Consider the following 20735-nt stretch of genomic DNA (forward strand, 5'->3'; position numbering starts at 1 on the left):
CTACAGAGCTTCACTGTTTGCCTCTTGAGTATACTGTTCAGATGTCAGGTTAAGTTATGGGTTTAGTAATAAGATGGCAGGAGATACTCATCCTGTCAAAGTTCACCCAGGAACACAAACCTAATTGGAGTTTTGAGCAACTGCCTCTCTGCCTGTCTCTCCCACATGTTTTAATACTGGATGTGCCCAAAACTTTTTTATGACACTCTGGTGTCACTCATCTTGCATCGTGACAGCCCAAAAATTGTTAAATTGGAGCATGATCAAATTCTGTCAGTTATTTCAATCCTGAAAATTTTAATACCAGGTTGTCAATACAGCACTGCTCGGATGAAAAGTGGTCAACAAAGGGTATTTGATGAATGTCATGTCATCAGTCTCACTGTGGTTAACATCAACAGTGACACTTTCTCCTGGGGACATTTATATTCTAGTGCCGCCGAGCCTCAATAAGGTCAGACAACACATCAAACGTGGCGTACATAAATCACCAGTAAGGGATGTTCTCCTGTCAGCTTCTCTCACTGGCACAAGAGAGAAGCAAACCTCTAGCTAGTCAAAAGTAAGAGACTGATCATGTCGAGGATCAGGTCCTCACCAGGGGAGTTGTGGTTTCATTCTGAAGTTATCAAGAAGTAAAGGCATCACACATGCTATCTGTCTATCACATCACAAGTAAGTGTGCATTGCAGAGTGGGTTTTGCCTTTGAATGTGACAGTCATGTTTTGAGAGTGTAGCAGCACCCTGCTCGATAAGGTGATCTCAAGTGGGCAGCTGTGTGAAGGGTGTGATGCTTGTTGGTCACCCAGCAGTGCTCCATCACTGCCCTTCTCTCTGTCCTCCAGGGATTACCTCAAACAATAAAAAGTCTATCCTATCACCGAAGGATGAGTTCACTGATTTTCAGCCCATGCAAGGTTGTTGTCCATCATTTATGACTGCGCATGCCACAGTTTCCCCCAGAAGTCACAGTTCTGAAAAAACATACCATTCTGCTACAGCTCAGTGGGCTAAAACACAGTCCAATGGGGTTATCACATAGACTGCCACAACACCAGATTAATCTCCTTAACCTCACAGGATAGTCTGTCATTTCTGCTGATAAAAAAACAATGCTTATATGGGCATATAACCACAAGTAATCAACCCTTAAAGGTAGTTTTGGAAGACATTTAGTCCACCAGTGATTGAAGGTCATACAATGATAACCCTCTTTCCCAGTTCTCCAAGCCATGGTCTTGCTCTTGGACTTAGTGAAGTCTTTATTGCACACACAGATGCCTCCATTTGTGTGACTGAGTCAATAAACAGTATTGTCTCAGTCTCTGGTGACTGCAGTGAATGTCTGCCTTTACATCATACATTCATTTTATCTTGAAAGTTAATTCAATTATCTTCATACAGTGTATAGATGTCCTTAAAGTTAAATCAACTCATTTGTAGAAGTTCTTAGTATAACTATATCTGAATAGTGTTACACATAAGAAAACCTATTCAAGAGCCTAATCACAGACTTTACTTCAATTTATTATCATGAAACATCATTGCTTGTGACTGCTGTGTAGCTATGATAGAAATCCTTGAAAATTTAAAGCAGGCTGGTGACTCTCTCTCGCTCTGCTCTGCTAGGCTTTTAAGACATAATTCAGGGCTCCAGCTTTGGCTGTTGTGAGATATTCTTTCACAGCCTTTCATGCGATGTGTATTGCAACTAGATTCATTGTTGATGCATCTGGTTTGCGTGATTCACAACAACCTAGCCTGATACTTCTTCCCATTGAATCCCTTATAATGTATAACTAATTTGAAATGGCTGTGTGACAACTCTATAATAGATAAAGCTGTGTGGCGTCCGTGGGTAGCAAAGCACAAACATGCATTGGATGTGTACTCAAGAGAAGGACAACCCAGAGATGGTTGGCCCTGATGGCAAATTTGCAACAGGCTCCACAGTCCCCTCAAGGAATAATAAATATCTTTGATTGATCACATGACAGAGTAGGATTGCCTCACACAGCAGAGGCCACTTGGCACACAAATCAACATCTAGTACGTTCTATACTGTACTAAATCACTGGTATGAATCCCAGTCGACCTTTGTCATGAAATGAGTTGGATGCTGAAGAGTGAAGAGACAGCAGACTGTCTTGAGAGACAACAGGTGTTTGCTTCAGCGTTTGTGACAGGAATCTTAATATCAGATTATGTGTGCGGCTAAAGACTGTGCGCCAAGCCCAGTCCTCTCCAGTTTTTTTTGCATCAATAAAGTTTTCACATGGGATGTTTCATCTATTAGGATTTTTTTTTTGTTTCAGAAGATTGAATATGAGTGGGGGCGAATGATAAATGGAACAGAGGCGCTCCTTTCATTTCACCTACTAGTGGTGTGAAGTGGGGACTGGCTGCAACCATTCGCGATGCTTCCGCGGGGTGGTATTAGTTCTGCAGTGGTTCTTTACGAGGCGCTTCACGCCGACGAGCCACAACTTTCGTGTAAAATGATTTTCAGGAATAATCCAGAAACACTATTTATCCCCGTCATACCATTACACTACCAGCCGAATAAACTGATCCTGCGACAGTGCGCGTTTATTTTTTCATTGTATCAGCCTCCCCCTCTCACGCCAGCAGAGAGGAGAGTATCAATCTGATGCTGTCCACCGTTTCCAGGGTGAAAATCCCCCTAAGGAAGCATCTAAAAGCTGCTAATTAATACAGTTGAGGAAGGAAAAATCAACGGAATAGAAGAAAGACAGGATAACAGAGGCGTTGAGAGGTAAAAAGAAAGAAAAAAAAAAGAAAAAGAAAAGAAAAAAAGGAATACAGACGTTTGAGGGGAAAACCTAGAGGAATAGACTATCACGCAGAAAGAGATACAGGTAAATATGAACCGCTCTTATCGACAAGCATTATGAGGGAATAATAGTGTTGTTGGTATCAGTTGTTGCTATTTATCTGCGTATGGAGAATCAATCAGAACCGGTCTGCTTGGACAGCTCCGTGCGTCCTCCCCCTCCTCCGTGTCTCTGCTCTCTCTATCTGCTCCAGCTGAAATGCTGCTTGTAGCCACACAAGAGCCGTGTCGATGTGTCTATTCGCCTTTTTTTTAATGTAACAGTCTATACGGCTCTATAGCTCTCGATCCAAATAAATAATTAAATGAAAAGCCGAAGCGATGTCGATAAGTCTTGTGAAGTCGTGCCACCGCTGGAATTAAACCTCTAATTGCCTCTGCCTTCTTCTTGCAGGAACGATTCTTGGGGAGCCTGGTCCACAAAAGGATGTAAAACGGTGCTTACAGATGCATCCCATACAAAATGCTTATGTGATCGTGTATCTACCTTCGCCATTTTGGCTCAGCAACCAAGAGAAATAGTAAGTAGGCTATTGGTTTATTATTCAGTGTGTGTGTTTTATAGGCTAATGTAAAGGAGAAATTCCTGCCTGCGTGTGTATGTGTGCTGGTGCGTATGGAAATTGAATCTTTGCTGTGCTAATCCTGTTAAATAGTAATGCAGCGGTAAAGGGAGATAGTGGTGTGTGTGTGTGTGTGTGTGTGTGTGTGTGTGTGTGTGTGTGTGTGTGGAGGGGGGGGGGGGTTATTTTTGAGTTTGCACGTAGATTTAGATAACTCTGTGCGCGCGTGCACGCGGGAGGGTGTGTGCATGCTGGTGCTTGTGTGTCAGTGCTTCTTCTCATCTGTCAAATGCTCATTTGGTTAGTGATGAAGTTAAAAGTTGTCCTATTGAATATGTTGTTTCTTTACTGACATCAGTAAATCTGACCAATTCTGTAGGGGAGATTTCTAAATTTGTTTTTTGTTGTTTAGTTTTTTTTTTAAGATACTGTGAGGGAATGATACTACTATAAGAGAACTTGTAGCCTGCCATTTCTTTAGCACATAAAGTCATTAACATTGAGAACATGGAGTACTTACACTGTGGCCTCTGCATCAGCACAATGTCGGAATTGAGATTAAACAAAGAACAATCTATTACATTTGTCACTGCCAGGCCTGCATCATCAACAGCAAAATGCAAATATGAATTTATCAATGAAAGTGCATTTGTAGTAATAGAACACTGGGTAAAAAGAATTGTGTAAAAGTGAAATGTGTGTACAGTTTCTCTAAATGTAGCTACCAGTTGCAGGCCTGACAACACATGACAACACATGATTGGTTGAACAGGTGATTTCTAATGGAACAGCAGATAAGAACGGTCTCAAACAAATGCAACATGATGATGAATTTGAGCCCAGGTTTCAATGTCTGTTCCGTAGCTATCAGTGTTTTGTAATATAATTTCCTGCAAACATAGATGGAAAGTTAAGAGATGTGTCTAAACAATGCCCTCACATTTCACATTTCAAACCCTCACAGTATATTAATGGACCCACTATGATCTGTTCAGATTGGTAGTGGTTGTTTTGATTGGTTCCCTCTCTGGGCAACAGATTTACTGTCCTGCATGAACCACATCCAACCTCCCACTGACTGGTTTGTCTTGCTCTGTCTCCTCCACAGACCATGGAGTACTCAGGGGTCCCATCTGTGACATTGATAGTTGGCTGTGGTCTGTCTTGCCTCGCCTTGATCACGTTGGCAGTGATCTACGCCGTGCTATGGAGGTAATTACTACACCCTGACAGCATAAGTTGGAGCTACGTAATGATATAAATCATTTCAGCTGTGAAGTTTGTGCATTTATTACACTTTGTTTAATCAGCTGATAAAAGTCAAGACTTTCTAACTGAATATCCAATTATGAAGTGCCCTCACTCGGTTTGCTTTTGATTATTCCTTTTTTTTTTTTTTTTTTTTTTAGATATATTCGCTCTGAACGGTCTATCATCTTGCTCAACTTCTGCTTATCTATAATCTGCTCGAACATCTTAATCCTTGTAGGACAAACGCAAACTCACAATGCGGTAAGTGTCATTTAAGAATTTATTAAGTGTGGAGGTCAAATGGTTTTTAACATATACAGTATATCAAAGATTTTAACGTGGTGAAAAGATCCAAGTGATACTGAAGTGTTGCTCCTCTTTGAAAGATTGAGTTACTTTCAGTTTTGTATTGAGTAATGTGAGCATTTATTTGCAGCCTTCAGGTTTGTATTGTCAAGTGTTGTAACACCTGTATGATGCAGTTTATCATACATGGCAGTAGTAATTCTTCAGCCTTTTCCAGTTTGGGAAATATTAGTCAACTTTACTGTTGCTGTGAAAATGCTGACCATTCTTCAACTCATTCTTCAAGGAAGTCTATCTACAAGATAGTGCCTTTTTTGTCATTGAGAGTACAAAAACAAGAATATAACAGCCTCATTATAGCCTCTTTCAGGCAAATTACTCATTTTGGTTTTTGCTCTTGCGCTAAGGAGCCTTTAATATTTCATCCAAATGGAGAATAAAGTATTTCTAATGCCTCTATAAGATGTAGATCTACTCTGTGTTGGCTCAGGACCATTGGTCTTTACTCATATAGTACATTGTCCTCTGGTAAACTTGAGACAACCCCAATCTGTTGGCACTGAGACAATGATGGTCTTTAATTGCAATTAAAACTGAGGGGCCATAAAGAAAACTAAAAGAATGATTAAAAGAGGACAGTCAGATCACTTTGAGATGAAATAGTGATGCTAGTTTTATTGCTTCAGTTCAAACGAGTGGCACAGCAATCATTAACATTGTCAGAATGGTTTGGCAGTTGAGGAGATTTCTTTTGGAGTGGGAGTATAGGAGCAGAAAAGCAGACATGATGTACACTGGGAGACATGATGCACCGGTCAATCAAAGACTAACTAATAAAACCCACCTTAAAAGTTGGGTTGGAGGATTAAAGAAGCTCTCATATTTTGATTTGTTGTGCAGTGTGCATTACTGAAATGAGTCAAAGCCATCACAGAGAAGGATATTAGACTTGTTTTTGTTCAGATGTCAATGATAGCTGAAGTTCAGCTCCAGTCAGCAGGATTCAAAAGGACAATGGCTAGAGTTAAAGAAGGACTGCTTCCAATAAATATGTATCACTTCCTCTCTTAGGCTTCATAAATGGCCAGTAAACAAGTGGCTAATGTAAAAGATTGTTTGGCAAACAGTAGTTGGGATTTACAAGCTGCCCACACAGATGCCCTTTTCATTTATTTGGCAGCACTACAGAATGACACATTGTCCAATTACACCCATATTTTTATTGTGTAACATTATTTGCAATACACCTTTACCTTGTGCAAGGAACACGCAGGTGTTTTTTTGTTTTGTTTATCTCATTATGTCGTTAATCATTAATCGTTAATCCATTGTTTTAGGTTTAACAGTTAGACGTTCTTACATTGTAGCAGTCGTAGATTTCAGCAAATATCAACAGTCCATGCAACAAAAGCATCAAAAGAATATATTTTTTAAATGTCTACATGGGTATTCCATCATTCAAAAAGCATTTGTTGATGCTGTGCAGCATGGCTACACAGTGTTTATAGGTATGACTTATTCTGGGAGCAGATGGGTTTACCAGCAGTTGGGGCTTATATTGGACTAGATCCTACCCATAAATCAAAACGCTTCCCTCCATTAATTGTCCTATGTTCAATGAAAATGAATCATGAATAATGAATGAATGGAAGAAAAGATATTGTGAAGTATGTTTTGTGAAACCTACAATGTGTGTTTTTTGGTGACACTATAGAATAAGTGTGAACTGAACTGTAACAATTCATCAGAAACTGCATTTGTCTATACTATACAGACCATGTTAATCTGGTTAAAAAACAGAAAAAAATAGCATCCAGAGATAATTCAAATGAAACTTCATCTGTTTCCTTGCTGGCCACTACATATCTGGCACACAGTAGTAGCCAAGAATATGAATGCGGAAAGCTGTAGGGCATTTTTAAAGCTGAGCTGATTTGAAGCCTTGTCAGATTTAATCAAGGCTCCAGTCATCTTCTGTCTAGATTATGAGGACCACCACTTAACATGGAATACTCACTCGGCATGCTCCTAATAGGAAATCTGTCTCTGAAATCTGTAAAGAAATGACGTAGTTTTCAGAGAATCTTCAGACATACTGAAGATGTCATTTCAGTGTCTCTCAAAGTGACATGACAAACTACCTTGACTGACTCACAGGGGGCCAAATTTGATTAAGCATGTATTTATAATGGGCTAACATTGTTATTTATACTGAGCATTAAAGCAGCACTAATCAATATTCTTATATCAACAGTGGATAAAATGATGCATGCAACACTAAAGAGTTCACTTGTAGAGACAAACCCATGGAGAGTTATCACTGCACTCTGCACTTCTTTCAGCTCTATAGAATGTTTTAGCATCTTTCAGCTCATTGTTTTGGTTTAATGACCTCATCTGCCTTGTTTGCAGCACCATCAGGCAGCTGTTTTCAGTCAAATCTCTGGTATAATGTCTGTACACTACCTGACCAGCACCAACTAGCTAGTGAAGCTAGTAGAGGATTTAGATGATGGAAACCAAAAACAGAGCTAAAAGGAGAGTGCATACAAGACTTACATTTGCCAGGTGGCCAGATACACAACTCCAAATGAAAGCAAATGTTGTCCTACATCTGTTGGATTTGTTACTAGGCAACTGTTTGCTAGCATGTTTGTTACATCAGCCTTTTCAGGTCATGATATGTCAATTGTATTTATTTAGTTAGCAAGCTGCATTTATATTGTCAGTCTCCATGGAGCAATGGATAAAACTTCTAGGGCAATGCATTTATTACTATCTTCCATTTGGTCTACCTTGAATGTGTCTTTTTATCTGTTGTTGTAATGATATTTGAAAATAGTTCATCTGTTTGATCAGCCATACTGTAGAAACCAATGTTTGAATGGTAGGCCAGCATGAGGAGAAAACATAGCCCCAGTGTGAGTTTAATTGCCATGTTTCCTGACACTGCCTCTCTTGTTTTTCCTCCATCTCTTGTAAGAAGTGCATATAATTGGCTCCACTGTTTGTGGATTCAGAGTTGCTCATCGTCTAATAGAAATCATCTCTCAGCTGTGGAGGTGTCCTCTGGGAGCAGGAAGTCAGTGAGTCACCTTAGCCTGTCTCTGATTTTCCTTTGTCCTCCACGTTGTTGTACATCCTGGTTTATGGAAAAAAAGACAAACAAAGAGACACTGTTGGGATTCCCAGAGAAGGTAAAATTAGATTAAGAGATAAAAATAATTCCTAGAAAATATACATATACACATATAAATATACATTACAGTAAGTAGGTGGAAGTCAATGAATCCAGGGTCTGCTGAGTGCCAATCTGTCCTTTAACAAATAAGAGATGACAAAAAAACACATCACAAAAAAATGGTTAGGTTTTTTAAAAAAGATTTTAAAAAGGAGTTCTTAACATGTCATACAGTCGCATCTAGTCAGTAGCATTGTGAGGAGATTAACCTTTTTTTTCTAAAGACAAATGTGGAAGAAGAACAGCCTTGAACCACATATCTGCATTTCATTTTTGGTTGCCGAAATCTCCTGATGCGTCAGGAGATTAGGAACGATCACCTTTTGTTCAAACGCTGCATGTCATGTATCAGCACAGATGGCTTATCAAAGCTGGTATCTTGTCAAAAATTAATATCCCTGTAATTATTAAGAGCTTAAAAATTCTGCTTTTAAATTGAATATTCGCTTAATACCCATGACAATAAATTCAGCCCTTTGCAAGTTTAATGGGCAAGATGTTGCAGTTAGAGCGCTCAGCATTTTGAGCTATTATCAAAAAAATATAGAGAATAAAAATCTTTTTTTTTCTACTTTGTAATAAAAGTTCGAAAGATATCTTTATACAGTACAACAATATAAAAAAGGCTTGTTCAAGGTCATGTATGTTACACATGTAGTTGCTGCTGTGTTCTGTACAAGTTTGAGGCATCGTGTTTATAGAGAGGTGAAAGAAAGACGGATTGAATTCATCCTCGGCTTCCATTCGAAGGTTAAGCGTTTTGTAACTAAATTATTGGTGAGCTGAAACATGAAAAATCAATATACAGAAAATAATCATTTTGGTGATGTTAAAGGGGAATATGTGTAAGTATTGTTTAGGTTATATGGAGCCTTAAGGGTGTTACGTGCTGTAATAAAGTAGGCAGCAGTTTCGAAAGTATGTGCTTACAACGCAACAGCAGCAGAAGTAGCCATTTTCTGACTGTAGTAGCTAAGCTATTGCATTTTGTTCAATGTTACTCTACAGTTCAACAACACTTTGCCACCACCACTTTGTTGTTGGGGCTTTTTAATGCCCTCTTCCAAAGCACCTGCTGTATAAAGCACTGGGGCACTTGTTGCTTGATTCAATAGGAGGGTGCTTCAATCAAAATAACAACCAGCCTCCTCCTCCCACACAGATTGAGAACTGTTGAAAGTAATGCTAGCAGGTCTGGTGATTCTTATAGTACACTATAGTGTATTTTAAAATAACGTTGATAGTGAAAACATATATTAAATGCTACATGTAAATAACTAAATAATGCATATTGAATAGCAGATTAAATGGTTGAAGCTGTCAGATAAATAATTGAATCTCCAAGTTAGTTTAATCAATGTGGAACCGTGATTTTTGAGGGTTTTCTTTCTCTCACTAATTGTAAAACTTAAATCCCTTGTTACGTCTCAATTCAGCAATATGTCATTGCTCCTCTTTCCATTCTACTGGCCTTTCATTGCATTATGAAGCAGAGTGTGCAACAGCTCATGGCAATTAAGCTTTTTGAGACGGCATCAAGGCTCAGTCCAGACCTTTTAGTCTGAGCATCATCAGGCCATAGCAAGAAATTCTTGAAACTTCTGTTCTGACCTTAACCTGCCATTATTGAACTGGCTTGAAGTACACCCCATCACCCTCTACGCTACCTTCACGTCTACCAGCTCTGCAATGTTTTAATGTGGTCCCTTCCTCAGCTCCTCTGTTTCCATGGATACTGACACAGTGTGCTCAACATCTCTCCGGCATTTGCCTTTCTAAAGGGCAGTGTGAACTCTAGGTTTCAACCTTGTTTTTGTATGACTGCCTACGTTCAACTGGCACTATCATAATGTCTGCATAATGTACTTTCAAATGCACAGAGGGTTTTTTATTTTATTTTTGAGAGCTAATGAGGCTGGATGGTATAGGCAACCAAGTGAACCATGAAACATAACACTTGGATATGACCTGTTTCTAAGAGACAAGGCAGGCTCTATTTTCAGCACCTTGGACAGCACATGAGCAACAGCAACACTAAAATTAGCTTTGGATGTAAGTCGACAGGCAGTATAGCTACTGTATATGGGAAGGCATGAATGGTTTCCTTCTTTCTCTGCTGTCTCCCTCATGTCAAAATCAGCATTTAAAATGACTGTTTTATATACTTACTGTATGAGTTCCCTCATTGATCTGCGGTCATGCAGGTCACTGAATTCATAAATCCCTCTGGTAAGACTAACACAGCATTTAAGAAGCTATAATATAGTATAGCAGACACTATTTCTAATTCAAAGCTTATTACTCAGGGATATATAATGTAGCGCAAATATGTGTTACCTCTACAAAGGCATCTGTTTGCAACTGTAATTAGCACACGGGCAGGTGGCAGCGTGTCTTGGGAGATTCATATGCTTTGATTTCATGTGCTGCTTTGATACTTTCATCTCTGCAGCATTAGCAGCTCTAAAGTGTCATAATAAGTCTTTCACTAAAGCATGATCACTTTCCTGATACCTATGGGACATTTGTAGTAGAATTGCAGCACGTTTCCATTCTGCATCAGAATACAAAAGTCAAAGCTGACTCTAACAAAAGACTGTAAAAAGAATTTGGGAGAAACAAGCACATTTTAATAGGTTGGTATTATAAGCAGAATGAGAAAGCATGTCTTTTCTTGTTCTTGTTAACTTCCATATTGTACACCATGTATGTCTCTGCAAGTATTTTCTTACAGTTGCACACATTCTCTACAACTAAGCTTGGCCATTAGTGGAATTAGTATATGTCGTATTGACCTTGCACAGTGATGACTCATGTATTACATAAAGTGAAGATTTAAAGTTTATCAAAGCATTGGTGCTTGTGTATTATGTCGCTGGCACATCAAGAAGAAGGCAATCATCTTCACTCAAGGAAAATATATAAAATGTCCTATTAACATTAGCCTGGTTGTATTATTTTATAGGCTACTGTTTTTTAAATTACAAGCCACAAACCCACCAATTACATTTAAGTATGAAAGACACTGGATTAAGAGCATTACATCTTCGCCTGCATGTACTGCATCTGCGTGACATTTGATAGATATCTTCAATCTGAATCCGCATTTACGTCATTAGTGTCCCTTGTGGGTGTAGGTAAACAGAATTACCCACTTCTCAGACATGAGGTAATGCAGGATTATTGTCTCTGTGAACCCTATGAACACTACAGGGGTTAGATGGATTAAGTGTGGTTTTCTCAGTGGGGCTGTAAGGTGTATGGGAGATCTCACAGTATGGTGTGGATATCCTGGGATGTGATGATACACTTCAATCTTTCTCTCTTTGCGCAGTTATCACTGAGATTACCCCAGCTTCACACTGCAAACAATCTGTAGCCTGAACTTGGCAAAAAAAGGAGAAAAAAGCAGAAGCTTAATCTCTTCTCACTCACAAATGTCAGTGTGCAGTGACAAGATTCTTAAGGATACTTCTTTATTTCTAATCCTCTTCTAAACAATCCCATTTGGAGATGCCTTCCCACAGAACAAAGATGGACAAGCTAATGAAGCTGAAAAGTACCGCTGTACACTGTTGAGCCTCAGTGCGATCTGCTGTGTCTGACGACGTGCATTCTCTATCATTTAAGCAGTGTTGTGGTGTGTTCCCCCTCCTCTCTGTGTAAAACAGTTGACCTTGGCTCACATGCTTCCAGGTGGGATCCCCAGCATACTAATAAGGGTTAGTGCAGAGGAATGCTATGCCATGGTTTTTCTGTGTCATCTAGACCAGCTCTGATGTCTTCTACTATTGCCAGCTCTGATACTGCAGTTCAGACTGATGTTTTGTTTCATTCAAGATGGTACTTGAGTACTTTAGATAGTCTAGACAGGCAAATGCCGTCGTCAATTTGCAATTGCTACAAGAATTGTTCAAGGAAATAATGACATGTCTAATGCTTTATTGTAACACCTGCACATTATGTACCTCCGTTTTTATATGCTTTAAAGCTAATGGAGCTTTTGTAAGTTATGTCAAGATAAAGCTCTTTTTGTACCTGCAGTCAATAAATATGTCTCTTTCTGTCCCTTTCTTCATGTGCTAATAGGGTGTCTGCATCATGACGACAGCCTTTCTACACTTCTTCTTCCTGGCATCGTTCTGCTGGGTCCTCACAGAGGCTTGGCAGTCCTACATGGCAGTGACAGGAAAGGTTCGAACCAGGCTCATCCGCAAGCGCTTTCTGTGTCTGGGCTGGGGTAAGTCAACGAAAAGCCTCTCCATTATGTCCCATCACACCCCGCAGCTGCCATTTCCTGTCAAAGTGTCTTTCCAAGTAACTGTATGTCTTTCCCATCTGCCGTTCTCATCCTCTCGGTGGGGCAGCTAGATCTTCATCCTATCAGGCTCTTTGTTGTGATGCTTTTGTGCTCCAGTCAAGCTCTCTGAGGGATGGGTAAATGGTCCAGCCTTGAGCAGTGGGGGGAGACAGACTGGTGCGGTTCTCCCTTAGTAGGTTGCAATGACCTTATGTCTGATAAAGAGGGTGTGAGCCGAGCATTTACACTGCAGCAGAGTACATTTTATCAAAAACCCTCAGAAAGAGAGCTCAGGAGAGTGAGATGATTGAAAAGCTAAAATGTGTCGAAGCTGGGTTTGAGTATGAGCTGTATGATCACACATGCTCTCAACTGCCGTGCTGAGTTCAGTGTACAACCACTTATAACATTAACCTTCTCAAATCCTACAAAGAAAAGACAAATAGCAACGAATATAATGAATTTATCATCTGTATTGCGGCAGATTTTAATCAACCTCAGACAATGAAGGTTCTACTGCCTCCCACACTGTGTTACCCCTGCACAAAAACAATACAATACTGACAATCATACAGCCACATATTCCAGTGTATATACATGTGTCAATAAACACAAGTAATCAAATATCTGTATTGAAATTTGAACTATTTCAATTTTTTTTTCATTTGATAAATGTCAGGCTGAATCCTCATCCAAAGGGTTCTTTCTTACAGACTACTAGAAATCTCTCCTTTAAAAAAGATCAATTTGATTATGAAAGAGCCCACACTCATTCTTCCTGTTACCTAGCAACAAACAAGGCTCTCTTAGTCATTGCAGTGCAACTGCTTGCTGCAAGAAAAAAAAATTGGACAAAAGACTGTTCTACAATTGCATAGAATTCTAAAAAATGCCATAACAGACAATTTGATGATAAATAAGACAGTCAGCATCTTTGTGTGACAACAAAAATGAGTTACATAATATGAATGCAATTTATAGATATACTGACTTGAAAATAAATAACTGATTCTCGCATCACTGCCTGTATTCAAACAGCAGACAGAAATGTTCAAAACTGATTTGTAAACGACGCACAGCATGCCGTACCTGTTGTCTCTTAATTCAGCCTGTTTGAAGTGCAGCGTCTCCGCCAGGCTGTTGCCTGTGCAGTGATTTATGACATGCTTGTGTACACTCGGCACTCTTTACCTCTTCAACACTGCAGAGAGGTACTGGATGGCCACGGGGTCTTCGCCTCATGCCTCCAGGAAACTGATTACATCAATAGCACCTGCCTGTGCTGTTCCGAGAGGAAAAGCATTAATATTCTGAGCACACAGTAGTAAGGACCGAATCCATTACACCAATCTATAATGAGGAGCCATACAGCAAAAATCCCTTCATATAAAAGGTGTGGAGGGCAGTGGAATTTCTTACAGCACAGTGATGAAATTTCACTACGTGCTTTTCTGGACTCGATGCACTGCTGCCATTTTGTCAATGCACAGTACAGTCTGTTCTCTTCTACTTAATGGAGTACTGAATGTTGATTGAAATATTAAAATGCATAAAGTCGGTCGTATAGGCTCAGAGAGCTGTATAGTGTCATATTGTAGCTCCTAATGCAGTGAATCTAGATGCACTCTGTTTAATGACTGGAAGGCATAGGAGCAGACACATTCTGTACTGAAGCAGGCTCATGCTCTCAGTTTCAACAAGCAACTGGAACTGCTCGAATAACTATTGATTGTTTTCTTTTTAAGGATTACCAGCTTTAGTGGTTGCTGTTTCAATGGGATTCACCAAAACAAAGGGCTACGGAACACCCTTATAGTAAGTTCTTTTTATATCTGTATTTGTTATTCAGTACACATGCAGTGGTTTCATGGTTACACTCAAGAGTAATGATGAAGTGCTTCTGCAGTGGCTTACTTATCTTAAATACTGCCATAAACAAAGGCCCACGAACCCAATCAAATTTCGATATAGCGCAGCAAGACCCCGATTTCTTGTGAGTTGTATCCCTGCTGGATACCAAAAACATAAACACTGCTTAAAATCTCTTTAGCATTTTATTACCCTGTGAAACTTTGGAAATGGAGTAACAGCATATGGCACTTCTCCCTTGACAATAGAGGAAAACACAATTGTATGCTAGTGTGCACCATTAACGCGGATGTTAATGCCTTGGTGGGAGTTAACTGTTTTTTTCCTGCTTTCCCTGCAGCTGTTGGCTTTCTTTGGAGGGTGGGCTCCTGTATGCCTTCGTTGGTCCTGCGGCTGCTGTTGTTCTGGTACGTTTCAATCATAGGATGTCCAGTTCTAACTTTTATATGCCTAGGCAACAAGGGAAATGTGCACACATGTACAACAAAGAAAAAAAAAACACAGCTAAAAAGGCAATACTTAAGGCATCTTGAAATAATGACTACAATGAAGCACAAAAACCATAATGTATTCTGTCATTGTGTACAGTTGTGATACACTTAAACTAGACAAACTGTTCCTTTGAAAATTCCTGACAGGGAGAGCACACTTTGGTTTCAAAGTCATTTTCCGTAATGTAGCTGTGAGGTTCGAAAGTATTTATGCATTAGATATGTTCAAAATCTAATATACTGAAGTCTTTTATCATCTTGTATTTACACTGTTGCACAGAGAAAATTACACCAAGAATGTGAAGAATGTAAATCAAGTCTGTGTCAGAGGAACAGATAATATTGAATACTGAAATATATCCTTCATTGTCAAACCTTTGCTCTGTGGTGGGACTTTGAAATAATGCTAAAAAATAATATCAAATATTTTGGAAAAAGTGACTAAATAACTATGAAACACGTATACTTTACTGATTTTTGCTGTGCTGTGGTTTTCATTTGTGATGAATCTCAAAGGAACATGAGTTAATCTCTGCAAAAAATGGCAGAAACAGCCCTCTGCTATGTGAATGAACACTATGCTGCTGTTATTACTTTATTGATACTGTAACATCATAATCAAATGTCTCAAAGTAACAAAGCTTGTTGAATCAAATCTTACCCAAATGTATTTGTATAAATGCTTAATGAGCTCTTTATCTCAGCTGGAGGGATTTGAAATAGATTGTAGCCTAAATGTTTAACTAAAATTTCCACACAGCTACTGTAAATCTCCTTCAGTTTTCTATTAGTGTAGGCACTGCTAAAAATAGTAGAAGGTGCCTTTGAGAAGACAAGTGTTTCTTGTCAGGCATGTCTTTTCTTAAGGCGGTTGCGCTGGGCTGAGTGTGCAGGGCATGCCTCATCCACTGGTTGAAATGTTACAGAGATGAGCAAACAATAGAAGCTAGAGGTCAAAGCTCAGCACAGACGGAAAATCGACAAAAAAGCGCCCACGGGATAATGACATCAATCATTTGCTCCTTACAGAGAAAGTCAAGCTGGGAAACAATATCTTTAACATTGAAATAATCTTGTTGCAGTTGATTTATTGAAGATTTATTATTCCTGTACCCTTCCTTCTGACAGGTCAACATGGTGATTGGTATCTTGGTGTTTAATAAACTAGTGTCCAGAGATGGCATACTGGACAAAAAACTGAAGCACCGAGCAGGGTATGACAGCACGTCCTTGTTAGTACCTCTGTTTTTTCTTCTTAACATTCTTGTTCTTAACTTCCTGCAAAAATATACATATGCTTTGATTTTTTTTTACACATATGGAGATTGAGACCTCCTTTTCTGGCTGTTGAAAGGAAATAAGAAGCGTAAACATAAAGAGGTCAGATCTCTCTCGGGAGCGACATGGCTTCGTATTTCCTTGGCAGAATCAGTCCAAGATGAAAATCATTAAAACGCCCACACATTGGCTGCCTCTACTGTTGCTAATATGATGGGGAGAATTTCAAGTCGGGGGTACTGTCTGTTAGCGTTGTATGTCATGCTGTTGTCTCTTATGTCCCACAGACAGATGAGTGAGCCGCATACAGGATTAACTCTCAAGTGTGCCAAATGTGGCGTTGTATCAACAACTGCTTTATCAGCAACTACGGCTAGCAATGCAATGTAAGTGCCTGTCGCTGAATCAATAATACAATGCTACAGGGAGACTCTGCATGTACTTGCTCCACCTCTACAATTTAGACCAACTCTGAGTCCACTGCAGAGAACATCCACAATACATCGCTTCTACGGAATAAGAAAATATTCTATTGTGCATTTTACACATGTGATGTTACACTATTATCTTATATTACTACTAGCATGTACATTAAAGCCCTGCTGAACAAAGCTACCAAAGGCCATGATGATGTTACTTGGCACTACAGACCTTATAGTTTAATCCACACCAATTTGCTTGCTTTTATTTCTCCTACTCACTGCCTCCTCCCTTTTCTCAGGGCGTCCCTGTGGAGCTCCTGTGTTGTCCTACCTCTGCTGGCTTTGACCTGGATGTCTGCAGTGCTCGCCATGACAGACAAGCGCTCCATCCTCTTTCAGATCCTCTTTGCTGTCTTTGACTCACTGCAGGGTTTTGTCATTGTGATGGTGCACTGTATCCTACGGAGAGAGGTAAAGGAGGGTTTTAATTCCTCTTTTCTTTCACCCGATTTCTTTTTTCATTTAAAACATGGCAATTACATATTCAATTGCAGGAGAATAAATTGTTTTCTTTATCCATTTAGTATTTAACTAGATCTTAACCACCTTAACAAATCTTTAACACAAAAAGTTTCTATTACCAGGAATAGAAATTGTGTTTTGTGTCATGTTTTGCTGCATGTTTCTTCATGCAGAAGTAAAATATGGTACGTATTTAATGAAAATATGAACTTGTCTTTCTGTTGTTTAAAACAAGTTGTACTCATTGTCCTTAGGTCCAAGATGCTTTCAGATGTCGGCTTCGAAACTGCCAAGACCCAATCAGTGGTGATGCAACAGGAACCTTCCCTAATGGGCATGCTCAGATAATGGTAGGCACAGTTACCCCCTGTTATATGTAATCATTAGATCCTCTATAATTTAATGTTCCCTGGTTATTTATGATACATATGCACACCCCCTTCTTCTCCATTGACCTCAATTTAACTTGTGCTCTTCATGCACCTTTTTTTTTTAACTCTTTCCAGTTTAATATTGTCTCTAAAATATAAGGCATTGTTCCCCATTGGTTAATAATTTTCCATGCAATGCTTTAGTGAAGCTACAATTACATGCAGGGAAAGCACTCGGCCCTCTGATGAATGGCATTAGTTCCCTTTGGTTTTCTCAGGCCCTAAGCCCAATCCTTTATTTCAGTTTGATCGAACTTAATGTCCATGTTTGCTATGCATCCCTCTCATTTCCTCTCACAGGGTAATAGAGGACTGTTCCATGCCTGACCTTTGAAATGGGACACCAGTCTCTTCATCTAGCACAACGATGCCACTGGCACATCATAGAAATGATCTGCCATTAGTATTCTAATACCCCTAAGAGTGAAATAGTTTTCACAATAGAGAATGGTGTCAGGGCCTCTTTGGTTCAATACTGTCATTAGCGGCAAGCACAAAATGCTTCCCGGCTGCTGCAGTTGCATTTTATTCCATAACTGTTTTATTGATATATTGTTAGTACTGTATGAAGCAAAGGGGGAAAAAATGACTGCTTTGCATTTTTTCACAGTTTAGGGGGAAAAAAAGAATATTATTGATCCTAATCTGGTTGCTTGCTTTTACAGATAAGAATGCAGCTGATTTCTTTTTTTAATTATATATAAGCTGTGTAGCAATACTGATCATTTGACTGTCTTCTACCTACAGACGGACTTTGAGAAAGATGTGGACATCGCCTGCCGATCAGGTAAAGAGCAGATGGTCTCTTATTAACACATTCTCCTTGCCTTGAAAAACCCAGTAAAAAATAGCCCAAGTTACATAACAACCAACAATCCCCACAGGAGTTTTTTCTCAGCTACCAAAACACTGACTTTAATCTGAGAACAGAACAGTATAAAAAGAGCTGTCGGATATTCACTGTATTTGTCAGCTTTACGGCAGTAAATGACTGCAATAAATGTGAATAACAGCAGCTTTTGTTCCTACCTTTTGGCAGTTGCACCTGTAATCGTGTTTTTCGTTAACATGTTGATGCTGTCGTGGAATGGGTGTGTAGGTGCTAAGTTTCAGTATTAGGGAGGATTTTTTTCCTGTAATGTTTAATTTATAGAAATAGGAAGGCAATAGTTCTTCCTGATTCCCACCTCTAGTTCTTCTGTACTTTTAAGCCACTGTAATGGGTAAAAGCATCATGCAGAAATATTCCTTAGAAATGGCACAAATTATCCTGTGTGAAACAAGAGGTACTGTAGCAACTTGCACAAGCCCGGAGGCTCATCTTTCTCCAATCCCTTCTAAACCAATGAAGAACACATCCTAAATGGATCTGCAGGGAATAACCAAGCTGACCATTATTCACAGTACTCAGAAACACAGCTTGTTAAGAGACGAAAAGGGGCTGTCTGGCTCATCTGACCCACGTTGCTCGTGCTGTGCAGTCTTGTATAGTTAAAGTGGACATATCCAATACATAGAGGCAGAGTAGACAGTCATTTATAAATCATGACTAGAATCAGAATGAAGTATAGCTGCAGCCAGAGAGAAATGCACTTCACAGATTACTCTCTGGGCTCACAGAGTTTGAGCTTGTTGTTTATGAGTAGGGATTATGGTCAGGAGCAGTTTAATATTCTGCATTGTCACACCATACAGTATAAACATTTGATAAACTTTCCTCCCTGTCCACAATAGGTGTTAAATTAGACTGAAAAAAAGGCAAGTATTAGATCGCATTTGTTGTCCTTGTAATCTCAATGCAGGCCTTTTGTCAACAGATAATATAATACTCACAATTCATGAGACAAAGATTAAAATACACAGTGTAGAGGACAGGGTGTTCTTATAACCAGAAGGTATTTATGAGTACTGTATCTCTGTGTTTTTTCTTGGTTGAATATTTGCTGCATTACAAGGTGATCACCAATCAAAAAGTTAGGATTACAGATGCTACATATAACAGGGAGAACTTCAGGGAGAACATTAAACCAAACCACCTTATTTAATGCTACATTCCCCTGAGCTACATCTGTTTGCTGATGCTTCCCTTTGCATTTGGGTGCAGTGTTATATTGTGTGTTATTTGTCCTGTCTACAGTTTTGCAGTACAGAGTCCTGAGAATTGTTTGATATTGATTTGAATAATTTTGTTCTTCTGGTCATATGTGAGATACAGTAATCTCAGACAAACTGTTACACTTGTTTCATTCTTGAGAATTTTCAACTAATCCTCACATCACTCTGACCTGCAGCACTCCACAAAGACATGGGCTCCTGTCGTGCCGCCACCATAACAGGCACCCTTTCCCGCATTTCCCTCAATGATGACGAGGATGAGAAGGCCCCTGAGGGCCTTAACTACTCCACGTTACCTGGCAACATCATCTCCAAAGTGATTATCCAGCAGCCTTCAGCTCTGCACATGCCAATGGGAGTGGGTGACCTGAAAGAGCAGTGCATTGCTGACAGCACCGCTGACATGCGCCGCACAGTTTACCTGTGCACCGACGATGCCATGCGCCAGAGTGACCAAGACATGGGTGGCCATGACATGGAGGGCCACTCGTTGCAGGGCCAGGTAATGGAGACAGACTACATAGTCATGCCTCGTGCTTCTGCCGCAACACTGTCGGGGCCGGGTAATATACCCACCCTCCTGAAAGAGGACACTAAGATGAACATCACTATGGATACGTTGTCACACGAGAGGCTGATGCATTACAAGATGAGTCCTGACTTCAATATCAGCCCGTCGGGCATGGACCACATGAATGTGAATCTGGAGCAGTATCCTAGTGCTCCAGAACAGATGCAAAACCTGCCCTTTGAACCTCGTACGGCTGTTAAGAACTTCCTCGCTGAGATGGAGGAATCTGCGGGGCTTTCAAGGAGTGAGACAGGGTCAACAATATCTATGAGCTCCTTAGAGGTACATATGCTCATGTGGAGAAAGCACAGAGGATACAGAGCTGTAGCACATACTTTACCACACATCTTAAAATATATTGTATGTACATATCTTTCTAAACTGCAAATTTAATGACTTGATACCTTCATGTTATATTTTCACAGAGAAGAAAATCACGATATTCTGATCTGGACTTTGAGGTATGTAGAAATATTCATATTTTCATAGTTCATGCATCTAGCTTTTTTATGCAGAAAAC

The 20735-nt window shown here is 39.7% G+C and overlaps 1 protein-coding gene across 1 annotated transcript in view; it reads left to right on the forward strand.

Moving 5' to 3' along the window:
* Positions 1-20735, forward strand: part of adgrb3 (adhesion G protein-coupled receptor B3) — a 111862-nt gene that overhangs the window by 88679 nt on the left and 2448 nt on the right. The window contains exons 16-28 of the mRNA XM_053332574.1: positions 3250-3376; positions 4527-4630; positions 4828-4930; positions 12306-12456; positions 14262-14331; positions 14726-14792; positions 16005-16090; positions 16442-16540; positions 16876-17047; positions 17353-17448; positions 18277-18316; positions 19821-20497; positions 20641-20676. Coding sequence (XP_053188549.1) covers positions 3250-3376; positions 4527-4630; positions 4828-4930; positions 12306-12456; positions 14262-14331; positions 14726-14792; positions 16005-16090; positions 16442-16540; positions 16876-17047; positions 17353-17448; positions 18277-18316; positions 19821-20497; positions 20641-20676 — 1828 coding nt within the window. The remainder of the gene's footprint in view (positions 1-3249; positions 3377-4526; positions 4631-4827; positions 4931-12305; positions 12457-14261; positions 14332-14725; positions 14793-16004; positions 16091-16441; positions 16541-16875; positions 17048-17352; positions 17449-18276; positions 18317-19820; positions 20498-20640; positions 20677-20735) is intronic.

This window comes from Scomber japonicus, chromosome 14, assembly GCF_027409825.1.
Source record: "Scomber japonicus isolate fScoJap1 chromosome 14, fScoJap1.pri, whole genome shotgun sequence".
Classification (NCBI taxonomy): domain Eukaryota; kingdom Metazoa; phylum Chordata; class Actinopteri; order Scombriformes; family Scombridae; genus Scomber; species Scomber japonicus.